A 27244-nucleotide genomic window follows, 5' to 3' on the forward strand; every position below is an offset into this window, starting at 1 on the left:
TATATGTATGTTTTTTTTCTGGATTGGCTTTTTAAAGTTACAATAAAGCCTTGAGCATGTGAATGAGTCATCATAGAATCTGAAATTTCTTTTTGCAGATGGATTCTTCATGTGCTTGGAAGTATTTTGGGAGTCTCCCTTTGATCCACTGGATTGTAGGGAAGAGCAGTGCTACCTGCAGTCACAACGCTCTATCGGCAAGACAGAATGACCCAAGACGGTAAGACTGAGTTTGGAAACAAGTGGCGTCTTTCGGTTTCCTCTTCACAAACTGCAGCTCAAACTGTCTTAGTATATATAGGGTCTGGGACAACTCAGAGAGTTATGGTGACTTCTAATGTGAGAGAAACCTACCACGCCTTTCACAACAGCCCTGGCCTGCAAGGTTCCTGATGCATCTGCAAAAGCTCTGTGCTATCTGATCTGGACTGAAGCAGAGGACTCTAGTGTCAGCTGATCAAAGACCTTTCCACTCTGTCGCAGGGAAAAAAAATAATCTGAAGGAAGAGGAAGAAAAAAGAAAATGGTTTTGAGGCATCTGCAACAGTTTTCTTTAAAGTCGTATTGTTCTATAAAAGGTGCATTTGAAGCATTTTAACCAACTTTTTCATCACATTTTTTATATCTATTTGCTTTCAAACCAAACAGGGCGAGCAGGGATAAGCGGAGTGTTGACCTCATCCATCTGATCTGGTTGTTGATATGCCTGGTCCGGTGCAAACTCTTACAGGATGGTTGACAAAACACAGTATATATTACCCTGGCTTGTTTAACATCTTTCAATCTTTTTTTTCTCTATTTTCTAGCCGTTGTTATTAGCCTTGTACCATTTTTACACTCACAGGATAAAAGGAATGTCTTGTTTATGAATGGATTTTTTTGAAGCACTGCAACAAGTTATTGTGGAGCAGCACGTACTGGAAATAAAACATTTTAAGTGTTTTTTTTGTTTACCCCTATAAAACCACAAAACGAAAGAAAAAGAGAAAGGCCTTCAGCTGGTACAAAAACACTTACAGAAATCAAGCTACATTTCATCATCTTTTCATAAACCACATTCACATTTTTGCTTTTACCGTCTTTACTGCAGACTTAGAAAACAAGCCAAAAATGAGACAATACTGTTTCGCCTTCCTCTGCACACCTAAACTGGCCTTCATTTTGGAGGGCTCACTTCATAAATTTTTTTCAGACAAGAGGAGAATTTTAGAAAACGAGAAGAAGTTGTAGAGCGACGGTTCAACTGTTCAAATGACTAGTGCCTAGGGGCCTCTATAGTTGCTGCTACCACAGCGCACGAGGCTGGCTTCAACAGGAATGAACTTCGTGTCATCTAAATCAGCTGACCAGGCCTCGATGTATTTGGTTTCTCTAAAACAAACACAAAAAGCACTGTAGGTCGGTTGGCTCGCAGACATCGCTTGTCTTTTTACCACCTTTAGAGCCAAAGATCACACAACGGTCCCAAGACCTCATGAAATATAGAAAGTGTCTGTGTATATAAACCCCTTTTCTGTTAGCAAACATGATGATGTATTTTGTGGGCGGAGCGTTAAGTGGAGGCAGAATGATTCTCTGAACACGTTAGCTAACGCTGGCTAGCAAGTATTGTTGGCTTGTTTTATTAACAATGGCTGAAGAAAATACTAGTTTCTCTCAAAATGTGCTGTCACTCACTCTCCAGGATCACTAGTGTTAGTTGAGAAAGTTAACATTAACCAACGGGACCAGATTAGCCGACCCCTACGCCACTGGCAGACTACTTCAGGAGGAGTAGACGGCTGGCTAACGTTAGTTAGCTAGCTAGATTGTCTGTCTCCAGAACTGGCTAGTTAGCTAGCTAACGGTTGCTCTCCTCCCAGCGAAGTAGTCTCTTTGCGGCGAGGAGTGAGGCAGAGGCACCGTGACCCAGCGCTGTCCGCTGTTGGCCTCATTTTCTGTAGCATGGTGGAATTAGCAAGGTAGCTAGCTAACTAGCCAGTCGCTTAATGAGTAACATTTAACAACCTAATGCTTCATCCACACACTCTTGTCACAGCGTAGGAAAGCACAGTGCTATCAAGAGATGAGAGACAACTTTGTTCAACTCATTTTCAAGTAGCCAGCCGTCCGACCAGCGGGCTGGTGGCCAACGGCAACGCTGTAAAGATAAATTGAGGGCGTATAAATCTTTGGATGCCTATAATTAATTATCCTTCAGTAAAGTCAGTCTAAAAGAGAGTTATCGGCAAAGCTTTTCAGAGATGGAGAGAAAGGGTTGCTAATAGTTTAGCCTTCTGCTAACTGCAGCCAATGGCTCACGGCTGCAGTTAGCAGAAGGATAAATACGTTTCTCCGATATTGTAGCCCGTTAGAGCATCGAATCACAGTTTGTCATCTCAAATGTATGTGATATCTGGATTCTGGCACCCAACAACACAGCAAGATGACATTTTCGATGTGTAACTTTAGCCCACTGCTAGTGTTTGCCTCCAGTCTTTCCTTTGTTTTGCCTCCAGCTAACACTGTAATCATGACGATGACACAAAAGGGGTCTATATATACAAGTATATATTTGCCATTACCTATTTTTAAACTCTCACTTTCAGTCACTAAGCATGACAACATTTTCATCATAGCACAATTCATCTAACGAAAAGAAGTCGCTTTGCACTAAACAACATTCAAAGTAAAACATGGCACAGGACGACTTTTTCCTTGTGTTTTCATAATTTTTCATCTTGGAAATATCAAATCCTCTTCTCAGACTTATCTTTTGTACATTAAAATGGAAAACATTTTTTTTTTCAAATTTTCATTTGTCTTAAAAACAAAAGGTTTGTATTTATATATCTATATATCTATATATTCATATATCCTCTTCTCTCTTTTGATTTAGCTTTGTTGTGCAAATTCAGCAGTAACACAAGTGGCACAGCACTGGGGAGAGTAGGCAGTTGAAGGGAAAGAAAAATGCAATAACAAATCAAATGCAGAGTTATGAAACTGAGATTGTCCTTTGTCAGACTACAGTGGAGTTCTTGATGATGGAGAGTCGGTACTGGAGGAAGAGTTTCCCTGCAATAGTCCTTCCTCCTGGTTGTCAGGCAGTGGCGGCAGCCTGCGTGTTGCCAAGCAACAACACCCTGCTGTAGTGTCTTTGAGCAACACATTGAATCCATACCAGCTCCGTGGCTGCTGCTCTGTAGCTGTCCCTGACCTCTGACCTCCCTTTGGAGGGCGGCAACAGAAAAGAGAAAATTCCTTACAGGGATCAAGTATCGCAATAATATATCCTGGATTTTTATTGGCTCACAGTCTGAACCGTTGCCGTGGCTGTGGAGAGCTACTAGATGGTGGCTTTGACCTTTCCAGTAGCATTTCAGCTCTGTATCCAGCTAGATGAGTTTTTGGTCACCAGTGTGCATGTGCCGGTCCTGATTGTGGCCAAAGTACCCAACTGCTGCACCCGTAGGACTCTAGGATGTGATGAGGGCCTTGATGAAAATAAAACGCTCTTCTGAGCTCAGGTCTGTATCGGCTGAAGCTGAGGGGGTGCGCTTGATTTGGTTGTTCGGGGGCTGGGTTGATGGCTCAGAGAAAAAAAACAAAAGCCAACCCGGCCAACGGGGCCTCAGTTCCAAACTCTGCTGTCTCTCCAGTGTGCTGCTGCTGCTGGGTGCTTGTGTCCTTGCAGTCTTTTCCCGCTGTTTGTTGTTCGTGATGGTGATAACGACAGACTTCAAACGTCGAGGGCCAAAATGTCACGGGCGTCAAAGGTTGTCAGGGAAGGCGTGTTGGTTGGCCAGTTCTCCCCTAGCCGAGGCGTGCGACTGGCCGGTCCTCAGCTAGCCAGTGCCATGGTGTCGATGACCTGCTCCAGTTTGCCGCGTAGCCGCTGTCTGCGCGACTGCTCGTCCTTCTGTAACGCCGACAGGATCTGGACAGAAAATATGGAAGAAGATTACTCTACGTCATCGCACCTTAAAGCTGCAGTAGGCAGGTTGGAGAAAATATGATTGAACAAAAGTTATTTGTATAAAAACTATATCCTGACAGTAGTGCATGAGACAGGTAATCTGAAAAAAATCATGTGCTTCTGTGTCCTCCTGTGTCCTCCGGTGCTCCTTATGGCATCTGCAAGATTTCACAGACCGGAGGAAAAGAACCAATCAGAGCCAAGCTGGAGCCCTGCCGTCTCTGAGCAGCTGTCAATCACTCGCTAACTCCGATCAAACGGTTAAACTAGGCAGCGCCGATCAAATATGAATCAAGATTCTGTTACTGTAATGAAAAAGTTTGTGACCCGGCCGCCATGTTGAGACCAGCTGAGAAAATACCAAGCACCGCCCACCAGCCGGAGCACACCTTCTCATTTTACAGCTAAACAGTACACTACAAGATGTTCCTGAAAACATTTTACGCGAGACATAGGCATTACAGTAACAGAATATTGATTCATATTTGATCAGCGCTCCCTAGTTCGACCGTTTGATCGGAGTTTGCGAGTGATTGACAGCTGCCTCCGTTGAATGAACAGCCAATAGGAATGCTCTCTCTCTGAAATGACCTGTGATTGGCCAAAGTCTCCCGTCACGGGCTAGATTTTGAAAATCCTGAAGACAGAGCCAAGAGGAGGTGCAGAAGTCTAGTTTTCTCTCAGAACATTTGTATTACAATATGTGGAAAGGTTATTATGGCATTTTTGCCCAATGATGCCAAAAATATTCTGAAGCTTTAATCACATATTTCACTCCTCTAGCATGCAGCAAAACACACCGTGTGCTTCTACTACGCTAAATGTGTTGGTGCTCACACACACCACCTCTTTGGCAGAAAAAAGCGTTCTGATGCTAATTTGAGTTCCCCTGTTAGTGATTACATTTCAAACTGATGCTGACAACATGGATAGGGTTGGCGGGGCAGGCGTGAGGGCAAGCGGGATGTCTGTAATGGCATGTTAGCGGCCACACGGACTGTAAACAGGAGCGTGTGTGTTGGCGTCTTATTAAGTGTGACATGAAAAAAGGGAGGGAGGAGTAAAAAAAACACTGTATTTATGTGTGCATCTGCATCATTATGGTCGATGTTGTGCATGTGCATTAGCATGTGTATGTGAGCATGTTAAGCACGTCCGCATATATTTATGCCTGTGCGTGTCTGTGCTTTTGCGCGTGTAAGGTCGGGGGCATGTGTTAGAGGCGACGGGGACCGTGCAGCTGCCTACATCTGGATAATAGGCTGTAATGAAGGGGAGCAGTTGGTTTGAATGGAGCCAGCTGCAACCAGCCAGCATAACTACTGTAATACTGCTGCTATTGAGGGATGGGGAGGAGGAAGGAGGGCAGGGGAAGAGGCTGAGGCGGTCTTATCTTTCACCACATAAAAGCACGATAAAGTTGGGGACATATGGATGTGTATAAGGAACCGGAGGAAGGTAAAAGGGATAATAACCAGCATTTCTAAAGCTCACTAATTAACATGTTATATCTTGCTTCTTTAATCCTAAAAAAACAGCATACAACATGATAACATCATCTAACTCTCAGCAAGAAAGCAAATAAGTGTATTCTCTAAACTATTCCTTTAACAGATGGAACATGCACACACAAACACATTCTCACTCCCAACTCGTCAAACACCGCTGCTTGGTCAGTGCCCCTCGGCATCGGAGACCAACGCACGTGGTACCCCTCTTTGTTAACTTATGGACCGACCAGGGGAGGCGTGTCAATATGCGCTCGTTACATGCATAGTGTCCTTTCTAAATAAACTTGCATTTTCACAGGAAGTTAGGTTTAGGAAACACGACCACTTAATTAGGGTTAGGAAACGGTTGTGGTTGATGTTAGCTTCACTGACTAGTGACTCACGTGACTCGCGGGACTGACGATACAAAGACTCACGTGACTCACGGGACTGACAATACTAATGAATTACGGAACTAACGACTCACGTGACTCACAGGGCTGACGATACTAACGACTTACGTAACTGCCGACTCACGTGACTGACTATACTAACGACTCACGTGACTCATGTGACTGACAATACTAACGACTCAAATGACTAGTGAATTACAGGATTCACTGGACTAACGATACTAATGACCCAAGTGACTAGTGATTCATGTCACTCACAGTGCTGACGATACTAACGACTAACATGACTAGTGATTAATGTCACTCACAGGGCTGACGATACTAACGACTAACATGACTAGTGATTAATGTCACTCACAGGGCTGACGATACTAACGACTTACGGAACTACCGAGCGTGACTCACGGCACTGACGATACTAACGACTCACTTGACTAGTGACTCCTGTGAATCACATGGCTGACAATATCGAGGAGTCTCCTGACTCACGTGACTCATGGGACTGACGATACTAACGACTCACATAACTACAGACTCATGTGACACACAGGGCTGACAATACTAAAGACTCACGTAATTACCGACTCACGTGACTCACGATAATAACGACTCACGTGACTCATGTGACTGACAATACTAACGACTCACGTAATTACCGACTCACGTGACTCACGATAATAACGACTCACGTGACTCATGTGACTGACAATACTAACGACTCACGTAACTACCCGTAAACTTCCCGTTGACTCACGGGACTGACGATATCGACGAATCACAAAAACTGACGTGACAAAATGAGATCATCAACGCATTTAGTTTCACACGGGACACGAACACTGGTTTCCTGGTTAAAAGTCTAGCTAGCGCATTCTCACGCTATTAATACTCCGTTACTTACTCCGACCGTCGAATAACGCCACCGGTGGGTTTGCATTGGAGTTAGTTGAAAGCCCGGTTTGTCTCATACTGACGCTAAAGGGTGCCTCCGTGCGTCGGTTTCCAAACGGCGGTATTTGGCGAGTTGGGAGTGAGAACGGGTTGAACACACACACAATCCTGGTGTGTCGAAAATGTTGAGTTTTAATCAACTAGCAGCAGCAGCAGCTGTAGGATACTGTGCATGCAGGTCTCTTCTAATGATGCTCCATTAGCTCCATAATGTGTTAAGCTCATGCCTTAATGTGCATCCTAATGGTGATAATACCTTCCAGCCCGTACCAATGTGGACCGGTTATCAGTGTAATTGATTTAAAATGACCTCATGGTATTAGTCAAAACAAGTAAAGTGACACAGCACACCCTGCTACAAAGTAATTACAACACTCTTTTCCCTTTCCATTTGATTCTATGCCATACCCGGCGGGAGCTCACCTCGTCTTTGTATTTGATAATGTAGGAGTAGATCTCGTGCAGCGCCGACATACTGTTGAACTGGCTGAGGTGCAGGCGGGACTGCTCTGCTAGGTAGGCACTCATGTCCTGATCACTGATGGCTGGCATACGGGAGATATCGGAGTAATACCTGGAGGAGAGGGCAGACAGAGTTTTATATACTCCAACATTTGATTCCATCTACAACTGGACTTACTGGTTGTTTAATATTCTGAATCAAACAGTGGCTGATACAGTTCACATTACCATGTTCAATATTTCGCTGATGTTTCAGTATCTTGCTCAAGGACACTTTGCCTGGGCCAAATGGACATGTGAGGGCCAGGCTGGGTTTGAGCCGTGGTCAGGAGGTATAATAGAAACAAGGTTTAACTGCACCCAATTAACCATCACCTATCAATCCGTATCTCATACTGCCTTCAAATACTCCGTGCCAGCCTCAGGACTTGCTGTAACACATTCATGTAGCTTGAAATAAAGAAATGGACCTTGTACCAGGATAATTGTCTGCTCTACTGTTTTAGCTCCTGAGTGCTGCTGCAACCGAAAGGGAGGGGAGAATGCACAATGGACAAAGGGCCGGCTTAAGGCAAAGCCATGTAGGCGGTGACCTAAGGCACCACCTTCTGGAGGGGGCTAGAGCTGAATGGACATGTCATTTACTTTTAAACTAGCATAGTTGAATCAATTATTTTGTTTTATTAGGGCTGGCAAAATTAACGCGTTAACGCAAATTCGTTTTAACGCCACTAATTTCTTTAATGTATTAACGCAACTTGCAATTTTTAGGTTGTAGCGGGCTCCGTATTTTGACATCATATGAAACTAAAAAACCTAATGAATCCATTGGTACCAACCATTGCCATACTAGCTTGTTGCAAAATAAGCAAAATAACGCTCAAAAGTTAGGCTAAACTTTGGAAAAACTGTCATGTCCATTTTCAAAGCGATCCCTTGACCTCTGACCTCCAGATATGTATATAAAATGGATTCTATGGGTACCCACGAGTCTCCCCTTTACAGACATGCCCACTTTATGATAATCACAAGGTCAAGTCAGCACACTGACAGCTGTTGTTGTCTGTTGGGCTGCAGTTTGTCATGTTATGATTTGAGCATATTTTTTATGCTAAATGTAGTACCTGTGAGGGTTTCTGGACAATATTTGTCATTGTTTTGTGTTGTTAATTGATTTCTAATAATAAATATATACATACATTTGCATAATGCAGCATATTTGTCCACACCCATGTTTATAATATAATCTATTGACAGCCCTTTTTAACTTTTATACGTCAGTTTTACCATTGGCAGTTTTATATATAACAGATATTCTCTGTTCTTTCTGTGTATCAGAAATATCCCGTCTCTTTCATCATCTCTTACATCAATGCATGCTGTGGGAGGAGGAGCTGCAATTCACAATACCAAAGCTACTCAGAGACCGTTGGACTCTTCTCCAAAAGCAGAAATGGTGGTAAGCATCGGTGGTGCATAACGTATCTTGAGTTTAGTTAAACATTCCGGAGCTGAATAAAAGATAAAGGGTGAAACAGAGGACGTTTTTTCAGTGAGCCTCCATTTGCAGAGAGAGGTTGCAACAAATCCGCCTTTCACTTGTGTTTTTTATTTTTTACATTGTTTGTTTCTTTGCAGGTGAAGTGGATTTGAAAATCAAAGACACTTTTTTTTGTTTTTTCGACCTGTATTCACATGGCAAGTTTAAAATGTCGCAGACAGAACTGGTACTAGAGATATTTTCTACACTCTGTGTGCACTGTATTTTATATTCATGGGCCTGGAGCGAGCTGTAATTACAGAACATGATTTCTTTTAAGCTAATTTAATCGAACCGTGTACTCAGAGTCCAGTGAAATGCTTCAAATGCTAGTAGCAAGATAAAGTTCAACCACTTATGTTCTCATAATCTTACAGCTGTTTTTAGCTTAGTAGTTTAGAGGTGTGATTTATCCCAACACTCCACCTCCACTTCATGTTTACAGGATCAAGGCCAGCCCACACTAAAAAGATTCTTGTGAGAGACCCCACACACGCCAACATGTTATGTTAAATGTAACAGTTTTGTTGCTATAGTGTGTGGTGAGCTATGATTTCGCCAAAACAGCACACCACACACTAACAGATTCCATTCATGAACAACAAGAGTCCCGACTCAAAAATATAGAAATCTCGTAAAATCTTTTGCGATCAAACGTGACATGGAGGACGACGGGCAGGAAGAATTAGCGACGTTTTTTTTTTGCACTACTTTATACTGAAAATTTACGAAGAAAAAAGAAAAATAATGGATAAAGTCATGGTGACACATTAAATAAACACTCGCGTTGTTGCCACAAATCAAGAAGTTGGTCCTCCATTTCTGAGCTCCACCTTACTACTACTTTATGCTTCACGTTTTGCATTAGCTCAAATATTAGCCGCAGCCGCCTTGACGGCGATGGTTGTTCTTTCTTCTTCTTCTTGGTTCTCTTGTGGCTATCGTTCTTTCCCACGTGACTGCGTCATCGGCTGTCCTCAGGGTTTCCCACACACAACAGGAGATCCGATCGTAAATATTGAACTTTTTTAATATTTACGATTTGAAATCGGTGCGGCCAGGAAGGACTTCCGAGCCGATTGGGGATGTAAAAAACACTCTGAACATACCTCACACCACAGGAACATCTGGAAAGGTAATCTTTAGAACCATCAAAAAATCAGGGCTTTGCTGATGATTGTCGAGAGGGGGGAATCAGGCCCAAAATCAGCTTGATTCTTGTGGAGTGCGTACCCGGCATTAGTCAACCTTCCCAGCTTCCAATAACTCACATGGAGCTTGTTCCACTCAGCATTTAGAACTCTGGATATGCTGTTTTTTTCTAGTTTAATATTGATTTGATTGTCAGTTTGTCTGCGTTCTACTTTGCCTTACCTCTCTACCCAGTTCTTGTAGTTGGGGATGTCTTTAGCGTAGAGAAGCTTATTTGAAGGGGAGTCTTTTCCTAGTTTGTGTTCTGACGTTGAACAGGAGTCCATGAAGGTCTGGGCCACCACAGACAGACAGGCGTCCGTGATGCTGTTCTTATGGATGTCAAATACAAACTGGGGGTTCTTGATGACGTTCACCCAGAACCGCAGAGGAAGACTGGAGAGGGAATACAGAACAGACAACACATAAGTAAGCGAAACCTGGGAATTCGAAGACCTGTCTGAGTTCCTTTGCTTTTGGTTGTTTAAAGTAGCAGTAGGCAGGTTGGAGCAAATATGATTTAAAAATATATAAACCGGTCACTATATCCTGACAGAAGTGTATGAGACAGGTAATCTGGAAAAAAAATATCATGTGCCTCTGTGTCTTCCAGTGCTCCTAATGGAATCTGCGAGATTTAACAGACCGGAGGAAAACAACCAATCAGAGCCGAGCCGGAGCCTTGCCGCCTCGCGAACAATGATCAAACGGTCAAACTAGGCAGCGTTGATCAAATAGAATCAATATTCTGTTACAGTAATGCCTATCTCTCACATAAAATGTCTTCAGAAACATCTTGTAGTGTACTGTTTAGCTGTAAAATGAAAAAGTTTGTGACCTGGCAGCAATGTTGAGAACAGCTGAGGAAATACCAATCACCGCCCACCAGCAGGAACAAAATTTCTCATTTTACAGCTATGCACTTCAAGATGTTTCTGAAAACATTTGAGATGAGAAATTGGCATTACAGTAACAGCGCAAGTGATTGACAGCTGCTTCCGTTGAATGAACAGCCAATAGGAACGCTCTCTCTCCGAAATGACCTGTGATTGGTCAAAGTCTCCCGTCACGGGCTAGATTTTCTAAAGCCTAAAAACAGAGCCATGAGGGGGTGCAGAGGTCTAGTTTTCTCTCAGAACACTTGAATTACAATATGCTGAAAAGTTACTAGTGATTTTTTGCCCAATGATGCCAAAACTATTCTACCTACTGCCACTTTAATTTACTATTGTTGATATAGTAAAGTACACTTTGTTTGCATTTAAGTGTGTTTTTTGTAATGGTTTATATTGTCTACGTAATAATACTGGCCCTCAGGCAGTGTAGAAGGTAACTGATAAAAAAATTTAATTGGTCATAACTTTGTTTGTAAAGAAAAAAGTTCACCTAAATTCTGTGCAAATATAACAAAACATCTTCATGAGATAAATGCAAATAGATAATTTAATTAAAAAAATATTGCAATACCAGTCTGAAGATGTTATGAAATCATCCAGTAAATTATGATCCGACACAACGGTTATTCTAATTCGTTATGCAATTTGCAGACTTGCATTTATTGATTTAATATAATACTTTGGTATGCAGTGTTGTTCACAGAGATATTTACTTTTTCAGACATTTGCAGATGGGATAACACTATGTCCTGTTACATAACACACTCATGTACAGGTCCACTTGAATACACATTGATATGCATCAGTAATTACACTGCCCCCAGGAACACAGTGGTTTTAGGTTAGCAACAACAGTTGGAACTGCAGGTCACATGATGTCACCTGGCTACATCTATTACAAAAGAAACAAATGGAAAACTATCAAAAGTATAAAAACGTATTCTACTCTATTCTTAAACTTTAACAATTTGGACTATTGGCTGCAAATAAATACGCTTCATTACGAATTAATCTTTTTTTTTTTCTTGAACAATCGATTTCTTGTTTGTTCAATAAAATGTCAGACAATAGTGAAAATTGGCCATCAAAAGTCCAAAGTGATGTCTTTAAATTGCTCATTTTGGCCGACCAACACTCCGAAATCCAAAGATATTCAATTAACTATCACATAAGACAAAGAAAAGCAACACATCCTCACATTTGAGAAACTGGAACAAGACGATGTCTGACATGTTGCTTGAAAAGTGACTTAAAAATTATTTAAATATATACTTAAAATCCACCAAGTATATACCAACATGTATAATTTATTGATATGAGTGGGCAGTCAGCCATACTCAGCGAGGGGAGACTCTAATGGAAATGTCTCGGGGGGGTCAAAAGTGTACATATCCATGTGCTGGAGGATAAATTTGCATTGGACTGAATGGGATGCCATCATAGAACCGTATCCAGTTCCCATAATACTGTACATAATACTGGTAATAACTTAACTCTCTCACTCACCAGTTGCTCTTCCAGGTATGTCGTACGTCGTAGTCTGTGATGGAGTGTTTGTCGGCCTGCTCGTCCAGGAAGTCGAACATGTACTTGATGGCGAGCGGCAGCGCACTGCCTCTGTGGGCCGTGCTGAAGATGGTCTCAAACAGGTCGTCCACAAACTTCTGTAGCGTACCCTGAATGGAGGGACGAGGACAGAGAGACAACAAGACACATTTAAACTGTAACTTTAATGGATCCTAGTTTGTTTTCATGATGTTGAATGGCTCAATTAACTGTTTTAACAATTTAAATCTGGAATTAGGTTTAGTGTTTTTATTTATGAATCTATTTTATTGGCATTTATTACCTCCGCCAAGGCCGAAGGCCTAGAAAGAAGGTTATGTTTTCACCGGCGAAATATTTATGTGTGATTAATCGTGTGATTGTCCATAGTTAATCATGATTAATCTCAAATTAATCATATCATTTTTATCTGTTCAAAATTTACCTTAAAGGGAAATTTGTCAAGTATTTAATACTCTTATCAACATGGGGATGGGAAAATATGCTGCTTTATGCAAATGTATGTATACATTTATTATTGGAAATCAATTAACAACACAAAACAATACCAGATATTGTCCAGAAACCCTCACAGGTACTGCATTTAGCTTAAAAAATGTGCTCAAATCATCACATGGCAAACTGCAGCCCAACAGGCAACAACAGCTGTCAGTGTGTCAGTGTGCTGACTTGACTATGACTTGCCCCAAACTGCATGTGATTATCATAAAGTGTACATGTCTGTAAAGTGGAGACTCGTGGGTACCCATAGAACCCATTTTCATTTAACGCAAGTGTGGAGCATTATTTAGCCTCCTTCCTGACAAGCTAGTATGAAAATGGTTGGTACCAATAGATTGGTACCTTAGGTTTTAGGAGTGTCCTATGATGCCAGTATCTTCACTCTTCACTGGCTTTAAAATCTACTATGTAAAAATCAAAAGTTGCATTTATGCGTTAAAGAAATTAGTGGCGTTAAAACAAATTTGTATTATTGCGTTAACTATGACAACACCTAAACTGAATGAAATGGTCATTATACATTTCATTGTATGTAATACCATAATTTGTTATAATTGTGTTTTTGTGCACACATTATTGGTTTAAAAGGGCCGAGTGGTCTGAGACATTAAGGTTTTAAATTGTTATATGGGAGTAGGAGCTGAGATCTCATGTCTGACAAGTTGGTAGTTTGTCTCTGATTCCTGTTGACATTCTAATCCAGGTGATATTGCCTTATTATAGCAACTCACTTTGACCTTTGTTTTTACAGGGTTTATTGTTCTGTTTTTATTACCTATATTGATTTTGTTCATTCGTGTGTTGAGCAGGTTTGTGCCGGTACTCATGATTAATCTACCCAACCTGAAAAACACGTCAAAATCACATATACCTAAGGTTAAATTCTACCTGTTAGTCAGAAGAGAAGAAGGACACCCTATGAAATGTCAGAGAGAAGGTAGAAAATGACAGTAAACACAGTTTCACCGTGTTGTGTGACAGAATCTAGTGTACCATTTCCAGCCACTTGTATCCACAGCACCTGAATGGGCCATAAGTGTGTGCATTTTTGAGTATGAATGGCCCCAGTGGGACTCACAGTGATAACCTGGGCCCTGTGACTGCCTCGCTCTGCCCACTGAGCTCTGCAGAATCACAAACAGGAACCTCGGCTCTCGGATTCGGATGCTGCATTCCTCCAATGACAACGCCTCGACGTAATTACATCAAATGTAGCTCAATGAATTTCCCTAACAACACATTTGTTTCCCAGACTTCTCCATCTGGCAGAATCTATTACGGAGGAAATGTTTGGGGATCGTATTTAGTCGGCCATTGCGAAATGGAACAGGAATGAATTCTGTCCCGGTCGCGGATCAAAGTACTGACATCTGCATAGACGAGACGCCCAGGCAGACAGACGACGGAGAGACAAGGACAAGATGAGCTTCTCAATTGCATTTGCCTCTCTGTTTTTCTTATCATGCATGGCCAAATCTTCAATCCCTCAACGAATTACCTGTCTCCCGACACCTCCTGTATCTGCCTCCCTGCACTCTGCACCACAAGCCCACCGTTTATTAATCTGTTTTTTCTTATTACCAGTGGAAATTGAAAAGCCGGCTCACTTGTAACTGCTGCCCGTTGCTATATTTCCCTCCTCCTCTTCCAATTAGGAAAGAGACGATGAACTGAGAGACACTGAAGGAGGAAAGGAAAGACAGCTGGATGTTGCAAGGATCCAGGACGGGTCTGTTTTCCCCGTGTGTGTGTGTGTGTGTATGTATACGTACGTGTGTATACAATGGGTCCTTTCTCAAATTGGTGACAATAGAGAGCTACAGGAATGAGTCCTAAAACCCGGAAATGAGTTAGCATTTTAGCACTTCCGGTTCCCTCGTCTGGAAGTCAATGGGTTTTTAGTTACTTAGAAGCCTGAAATAAAGTCTATGGTTAACACACGCTGAAGAGATTTTAACGCTTTGTTCTACGATATAAAATACGTCAGTAAATACCACACTTGTGAATTTTACTCAAGCTTTTACGTGTCTTCAAAAAGGCGGTTGCAAACAAGTGGCTAAATTAGACTACTAAACGTCATCACACCGACTCGTCCGCCTTCACAGCCTCGTTGTGTTTATACTCACGCTCATGTGACTTTAGTGTAGTTTGTTTATAGCCTAACGTTAGCTTTTTACCTCTGGCGATTGCATTTACACTTAAAAAATCATCAAAGTGGTCATTTGATTCAAGATTATCTTGCTGAATAAAACATGTGAGTATCATAAACGTAAGTGTTTGCCACAGAGCTTATTTTCTGCAGTAATCCATAACCCAATGGAAAAATCCCATTGGTTTTTTGTCGAGGGAACCCAGGGCGATGCTAACTTCCTGTTTGGCCAACAAAAATACGTCATCCCTGGAGCACTGTATAAGGTTAGGTTAAATGTTACAAATGATCAAGCTTCATCATCAATCAAGAATATACTACAATACGATATACTCTTTCAAGACATCTCACCCACAATCACCCACAAAAGTGACCCCACTTCTGAAGACGCCGACTCGAAAACCCCATCTAAAGTATATAGAACTAGAGGGCCGGTCTCGCTACCACCTTTCCTATCCTACAGTTGCACAGTCTGCAGGTTTTGCTCAAGTTTCCGATTTTCTCTCGCCAACCAAACAAATATGATTTCAAGAGTGGTCATTTACTTCAATATTAGGACTATTAACGCGATAATAACGCATTAATGCAAATTCGTTTTAACACCACTAATTTCTTTAACGCATTAACACAATCGATACTTCGTAGGTTGTAGCAGGCTTAGTTTCATATATAGAGTAAAGGTACAAAACCTTAGGAATCCATTGGTATCAACCATGTCATACTAGCTTGTCATGAAGGAGGTTAAATAACGCTCCAAACTTGCGCTAAATTTTGGCGAGGAAAAACTGTCATGTCCATTTTCAAAGGGGTCCCTTGACCTCTGACCTCCAGATATGTGAATGAAAATGGGTTCTACGGGTACCCACGAGTCTCCCCTTTACAGACATGCCCACTTTATGATAATCACATGCCGGTTTGGGGGCAAGTCATAGTCAAGTCAGCACACTGATACAGTTGCTTGCTTGAGTTTGCCATGTTATGATTTGAGCATATTTTTTATGTTAAATGCAGTACCTGTGAGGGTTTCTGGACATAATTTGTCATTGTTTTGTGTTGTTAATTGATTTCTAATAATAAATATATACATATATTTGCATAAAGCAATCATATTTGTCCACTCCCATGTTGATAAGCGTATTAAATACTTAACAAATCTCTCTTTAAGGTACATTTTGAACAGATAAAAAATGATTAATTTGCGATTAATCATGATTAACTATGGACGATCATACACATGACAGCCCTATTCAATACGGATGATGGGACGTCCCCTTCAACTCAGTCTTTCTAAGACTGAACTCCTGGTGATCCTGGCCGGTCCGTCTGTCCAGCATGACATTGATATCCAGCTCAGCTGCACCTCGCTCTCTCCATCAGAGTCTGCAAAGGTCTCATCTGACTGGCGATCTCTCGCCTTGTAACGCTCTTCTGGCTCTGAACTGGCTCCCTCTTGCTGCTTGCATTCAGTTCAAATCTTTAATGCACCCACCTGCCTGAACTCCCTCATTCACTACGATGTTCAAATTAACCCTCATTTAATTTGAGGAAATCTCTATCTAAACTCCTGTGTGCTCCCTTGGTGATGGAACGAGTTGCCGAACTCAGTTTCGAGGGTACTCTTCAGAGAGTACCTATTCACTTAACACACTCTCTCTCTCTCTCTCTCTCTTTCTATATCTTTCTCTCTACAGAAAAAAACTCTCATTTGCTATACACTTATGTGTCACTTCATGCACCTGCAACCTTGTACCACTTGGAACAGAACATTGTGACACTTCTTGATGTACTGTGCCTCAGATTGTACCGCATTTGAATGCCGCTTTGGACTAAAGCATCTGCCAAATAAATGTAAAATGTATATATATCGTTTCCTGATAAGAGGAGCGCCTTGGATTTTGATGATGCGATTTAATACATTTTAAGACTCCTCAATGACCTGCAGACTCTCTGTACTAGTAGTTTCCTCTACCATCAAATAGGTGAGGTGGATCCCTTCGCCTTAAAGAGCTGATAACGCTGAAAATATCCCATTAGTCTGAGATTCAGTGGAGAGTTTTACTGTTCCCCCGATGGTTCCAAGTGCAGTTTGAGAGTTTTTCTTTTCACCCTGACTGGAATAAACTTTTTAAAACTCTGGCGTGTAGCATACTACTCCCTCTGTGTCTTACTTTTGTAGCCAGCAGCCGGGTCAGGTAGATCTCAGAGACCATCTTGCTGCCTCGGTCGCCCTCCCTCTGGTCCGAGTGGTCGTGGTTCTTCACCAGATGCCACAATTTGGTTCCACTCTCCAGGTCAGGGGTGATCATGGGTGTTCGGGACCGTAGGCTGTCTGGACTGCTGGCTGTCCTCAGCATACTCTCTGAAACCAGATACACACAAAACAGAATTATTATTCGGAGGAACTATGTCGGCTTCTGTTAGAAATGTTGTGATTCAGAAAACAAGCAGAAAAAGCTGATTTCCCTTATTAGAGCAAATATTGCAGCCTATTATTCTTCTCTTTCTCACAGGTAATAAATACAGTGGAAACCGCTTATAGTGATCATGTCTGTCCGGGTCAAATCGATCACTATAAGCGGACGATTATCATAACCAAATGTTTTGTTGTTGTGCATCATTTCTCATGCAGATTACCGTCTAATTGACATTTGTACAGTATATTTATTACATGAAATCAAGGTAATGAAACTGACAGCTTTGCTATTTACAGGCTCGCTACTAATTATGCATTACCGTTTTTGGGCGGCTCTGCAGCACGAGCGTGCATGCAGAACGGCGCCCCTTTGACCTAAACTTGAACTTTATTACATTCTTCATATACATACAGGCACATACATGAAGATTTGACCTCTGAATTGAACCCATCCTAAGCATGTAAGAGCAGTGGGCTGCTGTAAAGCACCTGAGGAGAGACTTGGGGTTCAGTGTTTCGTTCAAGGACACTTCGACATGCAGACAGTAGGAAACGGTAATCAAACCGCCAACCTTGCGGTTAAAGGAGGACCACTCTACCCACTAAGCTACAGCTGCTGGGGCTCCTCATTCTCTCACCCGGTAGCAGCGCGGAGGGAGACGAGCAGCGGCCTGCATGTGTGCGGCAGAGCCGGTTGAGGATCGGCAAAGTTTCACTTTGGGGGCATTACGTGGCCAGGCATTATTAATCCACCTGACGAGGGCGGCTTCATCCACAGGTGCTTTCTCCTCGTTTTTTAGTTGGAGAAAATTATTTTCTTTTCCCGTTATGATGTCAATGTACACACAGCGTCAGCTTCAGGCATCCAGCCGTAAAAGCAGACGGTCCGCGAGGCAAAGTATGACGGGAGTAAAGTTAAAAAACAAAAACTAAAATTCAATTAACGTTAGTCTAACAGAGTTAGTGTTTTTCTGTATATTGTCATGTACGAAAAAACCCAAAATGAACACTGTAGGTGGACTACTTGATTACTATAAGCAAATTATTTTAACAGCATTTGTAAAGGAATGATTCTGGCCCAAGCTTTTTGATCCATAAAAGCGGTTGATCACTGTAACCGTGATCACTATAAGTGGTTTCCACTAAACTAAACTAAAAACATGTAGATTCTCAATACATGACAGGTAAATTAACTAATAAACCAATAATCCCCCAAAATTACGGAAGCCCTGAAAGGCAAGCAACATTTTTTAAAAATTTTTTTTGGTGATCCATTTTTTAAGTCTGATCTAAATTATTTTCTGTCCTGTGTTTATAAATTGCAAAAGAAAACTTGCCAAACATTTTTTTTTCTTCTGTAAAACAAGTGAAAAAAAATTTCAGACTGATCTTTTTGGCAGATTTTTACTTTAAGTTACTTTTTTTTCTTTGCCTCTTAGTGAAAACAGGTGGAAACATTTTGTTTCTCTAATTTTTTTTCCAGGGAAAAAAAAAGTAACTTAGAAATATAATCCTGGCAAAACATTTTTTTTTTACCTGTTCTTAAGCCATGAACACAACAGAGAAAATAATTAAGATCAGACTTAGAAAACGTATGACCAGAAAAAAATAAATTCTCTATTGCCTTTCAGGGCTTCTGTACAAATCCAGCGTGTTTCTTTAATTTTTCTCTCTCTTTTACAGACTGTGACTCACACTCTCTATCATCTACGTCTGTTTCATTATTCATGGTGCGAGTGTCAAAGTTGATTAGAGCGGAGCAAGGAGATGCATATCTACGACTGTTCCATTTAGGATGGAGAGGGGGAAAAGCAACCAGGGAGGTGATGTGCACATGGTGGGCGGGGGAGGACTATCTCCTGACTAGCTGTTGCTCCTGGGGAAGAAGATATATGAAATGGATAGAAGAGGTGGAGAGATAAAAGAGAGAGAGTTGCTGATGCATGTTGCAATGCCTTTATGTTTGGTGAAAGGATGGAGAGGAGAGGGATATGACAGGAACAGTGGGGGGGTGGGGGTGGGCTAAAGGGACACAGAGACAACTCAGGTGAACGGAGAGAGAGGGGGTGAAATGGAGAGTAATGGGAGAGCACGGGATAGAAGAGTGAAAGAGGCTGAGTGGGGTGGCGTCTAGTGCTGTTGATGCTCTTGCCGGCGAGGTGCTGAGTGGCTTTGATTCCAAAACCCATCATGGCCACTGGTGGCCAACATTTACCCGCGCTCATAAAACCTCCTACACACACACACACACACATCCAGGCACGAGCACACACCCACATGATCACAATTAAATCATAAAGCAAACACACATTTTTGAAAATGTATTTGCTGTGAAGCAAAATAGCTGCAGCTGTGTCTTTTAGCAGGGTGAGATGATTCATAAAAAGCCAAACATTTGATTTCAGAAATCTAATTTCCCCCCCGCTACATCTCTCTTTACTAACCCACTACTCAAACAGTGTAGGTGTTGTTTGATGCATTTCTTCAGATGTTTCCATTCTTATTCAAGTCAAGGAGCCTCCGAATAGATAGGCTACAGAATCAGGGATTTGTTGTGAGGGCTATATAGTATATATATATATATTAGGGCTCACTTTTAAAGCTAGAGTGAAGATACTGGCATTATATAAAACTAGAAAACCTGAGGAATCAATTGGTAACCATGTCATACTAGCTTGTTGAGAAGGAGGCTAAATATCCCTCAAAACTTACGCTACATTTTGGCGAGGAAAAACTGGCATGGCCATTTTTAAAGGGTCCCCTTGACCTCTGACCTCAAGATATGTGAATGTAAATGGGTTCTATGGGTACCCACGAGTCTCCCCTTTACAGACATGCCCACTTTATGATAATCACATGCAGTTTGGGGCAAGTCATAGTCAAGTCAGCACACTGACACACTGACAGATATTGTTGCCTTGAGTTTGCCATGTTATGATTTGAGCATATTTTTTATGCTAAATGCAGTACCTGTGAGGGTTTCTGGACAATATTTGTCATTGTTTTGTGTTGTTAATTGATTTCTAATAATAAATATATACATATATTTGCATAAAGCTGCATATTTGTCCACTCCCATGTTGATAAGAGTATTAAATACTTGACAAATCTCCCTTCAAGGTACATTTTGAACAAAACAAAAAAATGTGCGATTGATTTGCGAGTAATTAACTACGGACAATCATGCGATTAATCTTGATTAAATATTTTAATCGATTGACAGCCTCTAGTTTAGAGCTTGTTTGTTGTGGGCAAAAATATGTTATCGCAGGTTTAAATACATGTCCACACACACTGTCATTGTCCTGGCCTCTCTCATGGGTCAAATAGTCAGTCGTCATCGGTCTGGCGACAATTTGGACTATAGGGGCAGCGGCAAATATTTTGGGAGTTCCTGTGTAGCCAGCCAAGACTTCCTCTTCTGTGCGCCGGTCATTGATTAGTGTGCGATAAGCACTGGACTTTTTGTAGGTGTTTTAGGTCCAGACAACATTTTGGGCTAAACTCTATAAACCGATATACGCATATGAATGCAGATAATTAAAAAGCTAATAAAAAAACGAAGTCATCCTGACACGATAGCCGATGTGTTCCGATATCTCATGTCGGACAATGCGCTCTGCCTCTTTTGCCGTTTCTGTTTACCTGCACGCAACCAAAGCACATTCAAACGTGATAAATCAATACTACGCGGAACTACAAACAAAAACCAGAGATTTTACAGTTGCCAGATATCTGTTTATAGAGATTATTAAAATAGAATATTACCCACTTTCATGACATGGTTTAGAGGAAAAAGCAGAGGTATCACTCTCCTGCTATTTTCAGGTACCACAATTGTCATCAGAATCTGCCTTCAATGGATAAAAACTCTGATAAAGAGTCCTGTTTGGGGATGCCAAGTAGCCTGATGGTTAAAGTGTGTAATACATTACTGCAACATGACTCCAAATGACTCCAAATTCCAGCCAAGGACTCTCCCTATGTTTCCTGCATTTCATCTCTACAGTGTTAAATTGAGGAAAAAATGCTACCCCAAAAAGTGCTCTGTCTATTTTCATTTTACACACACAGAAAAAAAAGATTATTAACATTCTAACCTAAAATTTTGATGGGTACTTTTAGAGAAAATCCAGGTTGTTGAGTCTATTTCAGTTGCGACGATAACAGCCGTGCACGCCTGAGGGGTCGCTACCCATTTTGTATCAGACAAGGGGTCCATTTATTTTACTACAGAGTAATTTATCTTCTAAATAGTTTAATTTTCCAGTGAAGTATACCGTATTGACGCCCGGGCCTCTGTCTATCGCTGACTGCCAGGTGTTCTTTCTCTCTCTGTCAGCTGGGGATCGAGGTGTCTACTTTAATGCCTGTCATTTACGGGCTGCTTGGAAATAGCCGTGGAATAGCCTTGGCCTGGGCTGATAGCGACGGATAAAAAAGGATTGCCATTTGCAAAGAATGGAGGCCCCAATCATGGCCACGATAAACAAAGAGAAAGAGCGAATGAAAGAGTGAGGGGGGGGGAGGGTAGGCAGTTGGAGAGATGGGTAATCATTAGATGGAACGATTTAAATAGGGTCATGTCAACGAGCAGAATGGGAGTCGTACCGTATCTGCTGAGGCTCTTGGTGAAGGTGGAGGAGTTGGAGATGTTGTAGGCGGAGTTCTGCTTCGGCACCAGGGCGATCACCGAGCCGTCTGTCACCTGCGCACCAAAACAAACACAACAATATATTCACCGTATGAATCCAACCTTGCTGTTGACTTTTGCTTGTGCCTTTTTTTTATGTGCACGTCGGTGCTAGCGTACCTGATAGTGAGCCAGCGTGTTGAGTCGTTTCCAGTCGTTGTCGATCTTAGTCGTGACATCTTCGTCTTGCAGAATGATTCTGGCCATCCGACCTTGCCGCCATTCTTCAGGAAGACATTGACAGACATGCCCACTTTATGATAATCACATGTAGTTTGGGGCAAAAAACATGCCGTTTTTTGAATGCAGTATTAATGTGTTATTTTCGCCTATTCTAAAATGCTGTGTTTGAATATTTCTGCATACTGGGGTCCCTAAACAGTCTCGGAATTACATAAACTGGGTATCACTGTAAAGCTGAGACTCGTTTGGATCCAAAGAGCTCCACTGTATTCATGTGTGATGATGTTAGTCCCCAAAGTAGCCATTTCATTGTAGTGAAACCATTTTTGGAAATTTGATGTCACTTTTGTGACCTCGAGGATAATCACAGCCTCATGAAACTTTACAGCCACAAACTAGAGACCTAGAGCATTCAGAGGATGGATGGTTTTCCTAGGTAGATTGACAATAAGGGGGTTTCTGAGCAGATTCTAGAACAGAAGTGCTCGCCATCCAATCGCTGAAAAATGAAATTCCTGCTGAAATCTCTTAATGTCAAAAGTTTTTGAAACCAAATCACTGCATGGCTTTTTCTATGGTGTTCCTCGAGGTCTTGGTGACTTCATGTGGTATTTTGGAGGGATTATTGATCATTTTTATCAATTCTCGGGTGGTAAAAAATGGTTTAATTTAGCAACAAATCTGTGTAACAAATGGTATCAACCCAAAAGTTGCTGCAACAACTTATGAGACATAAGTAAGCATGAGAATGGACACCATATACTTCTATTATAAGCCCTTATACACGTTCACAATTTATTTTAAATAAATTAACTAATTAATTTATGTTTATTTATTATTTTTAGGACAATTTGACACACTGCTATCTCCCCTTAAAGACCCCCTGTACCCCCCTAAAAAAGACAAAAACAGGTCTATTGTGGGTCGCAGAGGGTTGCGAGAAACCTACTCATGTAGCAGTTGATATAAGTACGCCTCTGGACCACCATATTGGCCAGTATTTCACACCTGTGCACATGTCTCATGCACATCCAGCAGTGTGTGTCTTACCCAGGTCCATATCGGAAGCTTTGGGCCTTTGTGAATAGGGGCTGCCCTTGTACACAGCGTCGAGCAGCTTCTCTTTGACCTGAGTGATGGTGTCACAGTTCAGACCCTTGACCGTCACCTCCTGAGCGTTCTCGTTCTCTGGGTTTACACAGTGCAACGTCTGGAGGGAAAAAAGAAAACAAACAGGTGGAAACAAAAGGGAATTGGAAACAAACACAAGAAAAGACTTAAGCACAGATGCTGCCAACTAGGGAGATGTCTGGATGATTGTTTCGGTGCATTTGAATGTACATGATGTGCATTTTCACACCTAGTTTGTTTGCAAGCTGCTATTTTAAAACCTGGATGTTTTCCTGGTCCGTTCAGTTTGTTTGGGGCTATAATAACTTTCACACATGGGTGCAGACCAAAACAACTGTAGCAGATCCTGCCGACAAGTAGGTTTGTCTGGATGTTTCCAATCCAAACCTCGAGTGCTTTGTTTTGGAGAGAGAAATGATTAACGCCGGGCAGTAGTGGGGCTGCAGGTTCACGGCCAGATCACGTTCTCTCTCTCCCAACACAACCGATGCTGAAGCGCCATGTTTACCCTGAAAGGAATCCTTCCCCACAGCACACTTCTGACCAATTAAGCAAACGGTGGTCGCCAAATTTCAGCCGCTGATTATTCGGAGCTTTAAAAAATTGTCCTCGTCAAACGTGACCGAAGCTTAACAACTCCTCGAGACCAAAGCAGACAAAGCCTCGAGACACAATAAGTTTACTGACCAGTGTTTTGTAGTCAATCTGTTGCCTGATGAGCTTGTCCTCACTGAGGGAGTAGCGGGCTTCTCCTGTGATGGCGTCTATGGGTCCCTTCTCCATCTGCTGCTTGATGGCACAGTAGAGCATGAACAGCGGCTCCCCGGCACACTCCTGGTGAGGAAGCAGACAGAAAACAGGAGAGTTGCCAGCAGTTAAAACCAAAAGACTGATTTACTTGTCTTAGATTCTTTCATTTGAATGATTGTTAGAGGGCTGAAGGGGCAAACGTGTTCAGTAATTCACAACAAAAACAGCCCTTTTGGGTGACATTTTATAATAATCATCATTAATGAATGGTAAATTGATAGTTAATTGAACTTTAGTTTATAGTTATTTTACTGTTAACAAACAACAAAATTATGATTAACAGTGTTTACTAATTATTAGTAATGTTATAATTTCTGTTATTTTCTCATTAGTTTGTGTAATATGAAATAATTAGTTTATGAATTATTGGGGCTGTCAAATTTAACGCCACTAATTTCTTTAACACATTAATGCAACTTGCGATTTTTAGATCGCGCTGTTTTAAAGCCGGAGTCACGAGGGGTAAATAACGTTCCAAATCTATTCAAAAATTTTTAGAGGAAAAATTGGCAAGGTCATTTTCAAAGGGGTCCCTTGACCTCTGACCTCAAGATATGTGAATGTAAATGGGTTCTATGGGTACCCACGAGTTTCCCCTTTACAGACATGCCCACTTTATGATAATCACATGCAGTTTGGGGCAAGTCATAGTCCAGTCAGCACACTGACACACTGACAGCTGTTGTTGCCTGTTGGGCTGCAGTTTGCCATGTTATGATTTGAGCATATTGTTTTATGCTAAATGCAGTACCTGTGAGGGTTTCTGGACAATATATGACATTGTTTTGTGTTGTTTATTAATTTCCTATAATAAATATATACATCTATTTGCATAAAGCAGCATATTTGCCCACTCCCATGTTGATAAGAGTATTACATACTTGACAAATCTCCCTTTAAGAGACATTTTGAACAGATACAAAATGTGTGATTAATTTGTGATTAATCATGGACAACCATGCGATTAAATATTTTAAATAATGCTATAATTTCTGTTATTTTATCATTAGTTTGTGTAACATGAAATAGTTAGTTTATAAATGATATATTGTATCATAGCTGATAGGAGATGATAGCAATTACATTCTGATAACATTAGTAAATTATTTATTAATAGTCTATTGTTGCACACATTATACCAATTTATATTAAGTATTTGTTAATGATTACCAAATGATTTTAAACCTTTATAAATTGTTTGTAAAACATCTAAAAAGGCATTATCTATCTATCTATCTATCTATCTATCTATCTATCTATCTATCTATCTATCTAAATAACGTTTATAGACGGTTTATAAACCAATTATTAACCATTAACAAAGTGTTACAAATATCTAATGTATGTCATGTTTATAGTTTTACAGGTTTACAAATAACTTGGTAATCATTAACAAATACGTAGTGTAGTTTATAAAATGTTATAATGTGTGCAACAATAAACTGTTTAAATAGTGATAATTACAGCATTACTAATAATTAGTAAATTATATTAATCATCATGTCATTGATTGTTAACAGTAAAATAAGTATTAACTAAAGTTTAATAAACTATCAATGTATCATTCACTAATGACAGTTATATAAAGCGTTACCCAACTGGGTACAGTGATTTGTTTCTTTCCTTCCTATCCCATGAATCATTGCACAACCCTTAAAAAGGGGTTAGAACACAGTGTATCCATCCACTTAATATCACAAGGATTCAACTCAAAGCCCGCTCATGAAAGCGCTTATATCTGCTATACTGACAGCTCTGGGGGATATCTCAGGCTGCTGCAAATTAGTGTCAGGGGCGCAAGATATTTCAATTTAGCGTGGAAGTTACTGAGACTACAGATGTAAATACTGTGAGCCCAGCCGCGGTTCATCTGATTTGCAAAGTGTCATTAAATGAGGTCTAAAAAACGGGCTGTTTTGACGTGTGTTGAGCATGTCTGAGAGGTAATTAAGATCAGAGAAGAAAAAGTGTTTTTTTCTGCCGCTGAACTTGGAATATTGATCGAAGAGAGAAAAAGTTTTGCAAGCGTGCATTTATCCCACAAGAGGAAGGCTGCATGTGAAGACAAATATTAGCCAGCGCAGCAAAAAAAAGATCAATGACTGAATGACTCTGACTCGCTTATTCCTGTTAATTCAGATACAAAATAATATAACGGTAAAGTATCACTGGCTACTTCAGTCACATCACACTTTACTTGAGCAGCTGTGACTTTTTGAAAGGCTGGAAAATAAGCAGGAGGCCACTGTGTCACATGACTGATTGTTATGCTGAGCTCAGCGCAACACGTGACAAGTTTCTCTCACTCTCACTGTTTTGACTTGGCTGTCTCTCATATGAGTCCATGAAATAGCAGATTTAACACTTTTAACATTTCAGAGGCAACTTTCTTCGACGCAGTTTCCTGTGATGAATCAGGTGCTGCAGCTTTTTTTTTTTTTTTTTTTTAGTGTATTTCCATTCTCTCCTCCTACATTTTGTGCCTCTGAACGGGAACACCTTAGAATATATGTTGCATGACACCAAACATGCACTTTCTATCTGTGCTCTTCCATTTTACCAGCACTGCACCACAGTGTGCTCCTTTAGTTAATGAGGGCTAATGCAATTTGACGGTTTATCACAGGCGTATTCAATTACTTTTTTAGAAGAGGCCAGAGTTGAAAAACAGTGAAGTGGTAACGTTGATGAACGGGAATAAACTGTCTTATTGGAAGAAATTATTATTAGGAAAAAAAACAAAACCTTTTCATATTTATAAATGATCAAAGGGCCGCATTCGGCCGCCAATTGAATTAGCCTGGTTTAGCATCGAAAGAAGGGCCACGGATCCTCACCAAATATACCTGTAATATATCTGTGTTTAACGGCGGAAATGTTCCACAGTTATACTAGTT

The 27244-nt window shown here is 41.1% G+C and overlaps 1 protein-coding gene across 2 annotated transcripts in view; it reads right to left on the reverse strand.

The window, feature by feature from the left end:
* Positions 1-527: 527 nt before the first annotated feature.
* Positions 528-27244, reverse strand: part of LOC141772166 (plexin-A1-like) — a 353749-nt gene continuing 327032 nt past the window's right edge. For both annotated transcript variants that reach the window (XM_074642860.1, XM_074642859.1), the window contains exons 25-33: positions 24225-24371; positions 23457-23616; positions 22344-22447; positions 22142-22238; positions 17286-17476; positions 12408-12577; positions 10189-10401; positions 7236-7386; positions 528-3919 (exon numbers count right to left, since the gene is read on the reverse strand). In XM_074642860.1, the coding sequence (XP_074498961.1) occupies positions 3824-3919; positions 7236-7386; positions 10189-10401; positions 12408-12577; positions 17286-17476; positions 22142-22238; positions 22344-22447; positions 23457-23616; positions 24225-24371 (1329 nt within the window). In that variant the 3' untranslated portion in view covers positions 528-3823. The remainder of the gene's footprint in view (positions 3920-7235; positions 7387-10188; positions 10402-12407; positions 12578-17285; positions 17477-22141; positions 22239-22343; positions 22448-23456; positions 23617-24224; positions 24372-27244) is intronic.

The sequence above is a fragment of the Sebastes fasciatus genome, chromosome 8 (assembly GCF_043250625.1).
Source record: "Sebastes fasciatus isolate fSebFas1 chromosome 8, fSebFas1.pri, whole genome shotgun sequence".
Lineage (NCBI taxonomy): Eukaryota > Metazoa > Chordata > Actinopteri > Perciformes > Sebastidae > Sebastes > Sebastes fasciatus.